This window comes from Pteropus medius, unplaced genomic scaffold (genome assembly GCF_902729225.1).
Source record: "Pteropus medius unplaced genomic scaffold, Ma_sr-lr_union100, whole genome shotgun sequence".
Taxonomy (NCBI): domain Eukaryota; kingdom Metazoa; phylum Chordata; class Mammalia; order Chiroptera; family Pteropodidae; genus Pteropus; species Pteropus medius.
The window spans coordinates 5,811,278-5,816,617 of record NW_024354503.1 but is presented as its reverse complement, the minus strand read 5'-3'; the positions used below and the strand labels follow the sequence as shown (position 1 = coordinate 5,816,617).

Genomic DNA, 5,340 nt, shown 5'->3' with positions numbered 1-5,340 from the left:
TAGCAACTGCCAACAAATACTCAACCAGGCAGCAATAGGAAGTAGTATAGTAACATTGATCAGGGAGAGCAGAATAAATGTAATTCAAACTGAAAGCTTTGCTACCTGGTGACAGGTTGTTTATATCACCTCTCTTCCACATTGGAGAAGGCAGTGATTCATCCTTACTAGAACTCACATTTCTTGTCCATAGTGCTTCTGTAAACATCACCATCCAAAGGCTTATAGAATGCTCAATCCATTACCTAGGGCCAGAGGATCCATTTTATGACGAAAGATGTATGACAATGTCCACAAGCACCTGGGCTTCGCTGGTCTTACCATATGCCCATTACCCATCGGCAGCCATCCTGAGATAGCAATGGAATGAAATGACTTGATTTCCACAAGTCTTAATCTCTTCTGCAAAACGAGGATTATAAACAGTATATGGTACTTCATGAAACTATTGTGGGATTAGAAAGGGATCATGTACACAGAGCACTTTTCATAGGCGTTGGCTTGCAGCAATGCCTACCAATAAATGGTAGGCATTATTATTAATTGAACTGAATTGTGAAAGGCCTCTGGGCCCCAAGAGGAGCTGGTGGTCAAGCTTCACTAAACCCAGCATGGCTGTGGATTCCACTGTAGTGTGACCTGCTTTGAATATTCTTGGCTGTTCAAAGCTTTCAGTTTGAATTACATTTTTTCTGCCAGCAGAGAATGCAGAGAGGCTGTCACTGATCCAAGCTAGAAGAGAAAAGAAACTCTGCAGAGTGCAGGAAATGGAAACTCTGACAGGGATTGGCAAATGATAAGGAGAGGGAGGGCAACAGTCTGAGTGTGATTATAAAAGGTCAGCCTTCAGCCTGAGAGCAGTTGCTGTTATCTACTGCTGCTCACATCTATCAGCAGGCTCTGGCAGGAAGACTCCTTCTCTTCTTTCTGCAAGAAAACCCCAGAAGCTGTAAGGTATGGATCTCAAGTGGTCACTCTCTGCCAGGCTGCCTGCCAGTGAGCCTCATGCTCCGAGAGCCAGGATGCCTATTCTTCAGGGAGGCTATATCCCTGAGTCCCTTTTAGTGTTCTGGGCTAAGACCGATCTGATGGGATGGTTGGGGCTTTTAGGGGGCTGAGGTGAAAACACCAGGAGGCATGAGACTTATAGATGCTGAGTCAGCAATATGGCCTTAACCCTATCACTTCTCTTTTTTGGGCTTTAGTTCTCCATCTGAAAAAATGAAAAACAAATTACCTTACCTGTCAATGGACTGGACAATTTTTTGAAACCCGTTTGTTGCTGGATCTAATGTGACAGTGAGTTTATCTTTAAGGATAAATGAAATGATCTGGAATGGTTGTTAAAAGTGTGGGTTGAGGCATCAGTCAATTGCAGGTTTAAGTCTTGATTCTGCCATTTCATGGCTTGGCAAGCTTGGAAATGTTAAACGGTCTGAGCTTCAGTTTCATTATCTATAACAACAGTACCTGCTTCATGGGCTCGTTATGGGAATAAATGACCTTGTGCCATAAAGTGCTGAGTAAGTGCTCAATACATGGGGGATTTTTTGTTTGTTTTTAATTCAAGAAAATCGCATTGAGCCAACAAAAATCACATTATAGGTGAGTATGGGGGCATATGTATTTTTCTATTTTGTGGTGTAATAGAAAGAACATAGATTTTGAATTCTGACAGTCTTGAATTATGTCCGGGCTGCACAACTTACTGTGTGTCCTTGGGGAAGCCCTTAACCTCTCTGTGCTTTCTTTCTGAAAAATGAAGTTGATGTGAGGCCAGTGTTTGGTGCCTGTAAATATTCAATGTATTGGAAAAATAAGTTTATCAACAAGCATTTTTTTAGAAAATTCTATGTGGCAGGCAATGTTCTAAGTGCTAGGGGCATACTGGTAAACGGTTTCAAAACTAACGGCCAACCTCTGAAATAGGCTCTATTAATACTCCATTTTAGGGATAAATAAATCGAGGCCCATAAAAGGCTCTATTAGCCTGCTTGGGGTGACAGGGCCAGCAACAGCAAAGTCAAGGAAAGAAACCCCAGGAAAGATACTAGCTGACATCATTGAGCACACGCCATTTCCCAGGCACCTTACCTCCTTCTGGGTAACCCAAGAACATCACCGCGGTTGTTGACGCTAGGAAAAGGAAATCCCGTGGCTCCTTAGAGGGGTCCTGGGCTCAGTCCAGAACACCTCGCTGCTGTGTATGGAAAACAGCCAAGCAGGTGTGGCTTGAAAAAGGCTCTAGACCATCTCCTTCTCCATTCCTAGGTCCTGCGACAAAGTCTGCGCGCTGCGCCACCATGCGGCAGAAAGCGGTATCGCTCTTCTTGTGCTACTTGTTACTCTACACCTGCGGCGGAGTGGAAGCAGGTAAAGATCTTGGGGCAGGGGAGGACTTTGGGAAAAAGAAGTGGAGAGTTTCAGAGACCCAGACTTGCCCCTGAACTAGAGGAGCTATTACAATGGACAGAGAAGGCTTGTCGTAGCCAGAGTCCCAGATTCGAATCCCTACTCTATCAATTCCTCCATTTTAGACATTTATTTATTCTATGCCAGTAACGTGCTAGGTACGGCGCCTTGGGAAAAGTCTCTTCCCTTCAGTGAGGCTCTCCCGAATGGGAGGATGGTGGCCCCTCAGCTCTGCGGGTGTTCCTGAGCATCATCCACAGAGTAGGGGACCTTGCTCCCAGCTCCACTCTGCTTTGTCCGCTCTCCCTACAGGCAAAAAACGAGACTCCAAGAACTCTGAGGACAGAGGCTCCGGGTTCTGGAGCGCGCTGACCTACATGGCGGTTGGAGGAGGTGGGTGTGGAGGGCCGCGAGTTTGGGAAGGTGGAGCGGGCCCTGGCTGCAGGCACTGCCTCACCGCCTCCTCTTCCCCAGGGCTCCTAGCTGTTGGGCTGCCCGCTCTGGGCTTCGCGAGCACGGGCATCGTCGCCAACTCGCTGGCCTCCTCGCTGATGAGCTGGTCAGCCGTGGTGAACGGGGGCGGCGTGCCCGCCGGGGGGCTGGTAGCCACGCTGCAGAGCCTCGGTGAGTCGGGGCGGACCCTGGGGGGAGGAGGGGAGACACCAGGACCGCGGGGCCCTCTTTACTGTTCTGAGTCTTTTTCACAAGCTAACTAAGCTCTCTTATAATCCCCATCATACAGTGGGGGAAACTGAGGCACCAAGGAGTTAAGTAATTTACTTAAGTTCTCCCAGCTAGTTTGCACCAGAGCCAAGATTCAAATCCAGTCATTCTGAATCCTTCCTTTTAGCCAGGTGCCTCACTGATGCTTTGGCCAAGTCACAACAAGTCTGTTTTCTCATTTGTTAACCAGTTAATCATCTTCGATTTAACATTTTATGAATCTGTTCAATCTCAGAGACCCAGAGTGGTAAAGACAAATTCAATCTCATACCAGTCTCCAGCCTGACTTGCATTTCTTGAGCACCATGAAAGGGATGATACAGAGCTCAGAATGCTCCTTCTAAAAAATGTGCATTTCTCTCTCTCTCTCTCTCTCTTCTCTTCTTCTCCTTCCTGTCTCACTCTTAATTCTCTCTTCTCTCCTCCACCCTCTTTTTCTTTCTCTTTCTCTCTCTCTATCTCTGAGGCCCCCAAAATCCTGGAGAAAAACCTCCCCAGACAAATGTCTTCTCTGAACCCTCCAGCTTTCAATTTTTAATGACAAAGCCCAAAGAACCAGGCCAGAAAAACAGAGCCCTTCTCAGAGAGGGCCAAAGGGAAGACACAGACCAGACCACACCCCAGCCGTGGGAAATGAAAGGTGTGCACAGGGCTAGGAACAGTCCTGTGCTATAAGATTGTCGTCCTCCCACATGTCACAGGGTTGTGGCAAGGATGAAATCTCTTACTGGCGACCTCTCCCCCAGCACTCACAGAGAGGTCTCCACAAAGGTGGCTGTTATTAGCGTCATTGATAACACCATATATTCACTACAGACACGAAGAGAGTGAGCTGTTATTTTGTCTTTTTCATCTCTGAAATACATCTCTGATTTGAGATGGCAAGTCGGGGGAGGGGGAAGATAGGATTCACTTTGCAGAAGTCCCATCCCCTCTCAAGGCCTCTTTATCTCCATCTGAAGATGAAGCAGTTAGACTTGACCAATGTTTTCCACTTTTGGATTCCCAGGCCTGATGCCTGGGTCCCAAGTGACCTGGCTGTATTTGCTTTACAGGGACCAGTAACCTCATGGCCAAGGCTGGTGCCGCTCTGGGCTATGCTGTCTACACCCAGGTCCATAAAAAGGGGGAGGAGGAAGAGGATGAGTAGTCAGCAGCTCCCAGGAACCGATTCCTCTTCTTCCTTGCTCCCCTTCTTCTCATTGAAGTCTAGAGCTTTCTCTGTTATACTCCTCAAACACACACAAAAAAACAATAAACTTCTCTCAGAAAATGCTTTGTCCTTTTGAGTCACCTTGCTACGAGAAGCCCAACAAGATCTGACTCTGGTCTGCCTCATCCCCCTAGAGCCAACCATAGCTCCTGGAACACAGCCAGCTGGTTTTGTCTCTTGGGCCTTGGCATGTGCCATTCTCTCTGCCTAGAATGTCCTTCTGAAGCTCGTAACCCGGCTCAGATATCCCCTCCTCTGGGAATCCTTCCCAGCTGAGCCTCCTGCTGCCCTTGTCACAGAATGAATGCTCAGGCTTGATTTCACAGGGGGTCTGGGGAGGCAGAGCTCAGTTTGTTCTCAGGGAAAGAAGCTTCCAGCTACTCCTCTGATTAGGCAGAAATGTAGACGCCAGATCTCCATTCTCTGAAGAAGCACCAGAGTGGTCTCCCTCTGACAGAGAATAGAAGGTCACTTTTGCCTTTGTCTGGGGGGAAGGGTGACACGCGGCATTTGGAGGGCTCAGCGAGGTCTCCCTTCCCTCAGAGAACTCTGGGGACGAGGCAGACGGTTTGCATCTGAAGCCCACACGCCTTCTGAGTGGGAAGGTAAGGGCAATCCAAGCCCTTGGGGGGATTTAAAGTTTGGGAACCCTGTCCAGGTAAAGCAGGGTGCCAGCACTTAAGCAGAGGAAGGGCAAAGAGGCCCTGAAAATCAAATGGCAGTGAAAGCAGGGCTGATTCCAGCACTAAAGGAAAGCAACTGAGAATCATGCTGTGGTTCTGGTCTGTGAGTGAATTCCAGCCTCAGTGCCAGTCCAGCCTCTAGGGAGATCTGCACCCCTGGGAGGCAGCTGTGTGTGACCCACAAGAGCTGGTCACAAAAGGTTCAAGCCAGCTGTCCTCAGGCCTCCCCCACCCGGGCCCACTTATGATCTAGAAATTCTTCAATTACAAATGTGTGTGGGTTGGTGGGTAAGATGTTTGTTCCTGCCC

The 5,340-nt window shown here is 48.2% G+C and overlaps 1 protein-coding gene across 3 annotated transcripts; it reads left to right on the top strand.

The window, feature by feature from the left end:
• The first annotated feature begins 799 nt into the window (after positions 1-799).
• IFI6 (interferon alpha inducible protein 6) lies at positions 800-4,410 on the top strand. 3 transcript variants are annotated; one of them, XM_039854289.1, is made up of 6 exons: positions 816-954; positions 1,206-1,299; positions 2,272-2,373; positions 2,725-2,805; positions 2,887-3,036; positions 4,191-4,410. In XM_039854289.1, exons 3-6 carry the CDS (start codon positions 2,304-2,306, stop codon positions 4,283-4,285), a joined length of 396 nt encoding a protein of 131 aa, XP_039710223.1. In that variant the 5' UTR covers positions 816-954; positions 1,206-1,299; positions 2,272-2,303; the 3' UTR covers positions 4,286-4,410. The 3 variants fall into 3 exon arrangements, with proteins under 3 accessions (XP_039710222.1, XP_039710224.1, XP_039710223.1); XM_039854288.1 differs by lacking the exon at positions 1,206-1,299 and having other exon boundaries at positions 800-954; XM_039854290.1 differs by lacking the exon at positions 1,206-1,299 and having other exon boundaries at positions 800-954; positions 4,166-4,410.
• Positions 4,411-5,340: the final 930 nt, after the last annotated feature.

Coding starts and splice junctions, on each gene's coding strand:
- IFI6 (XM_039854288.1), top strand. CDS start 2,304: ATGCGGCAGAAAGCGGTATCGCTCTTCTTGTGCTACTTGTTACTCTAC. Junction 2,374..2,724: donor CTGCGGCGGAGTGGAAGCAG/GTAAAGATCTTG, acceptor CTCTCCCTACAG/GCAAAAAACGAGACTCCAAG. Junction 2,806..2,886: donor CTACATGGCGGTTGGAGGAG/GTGGGTGTGGAG, acceptor CCTCTTCCCCAG/GGCTCCTAGCTGTTGGGCTG.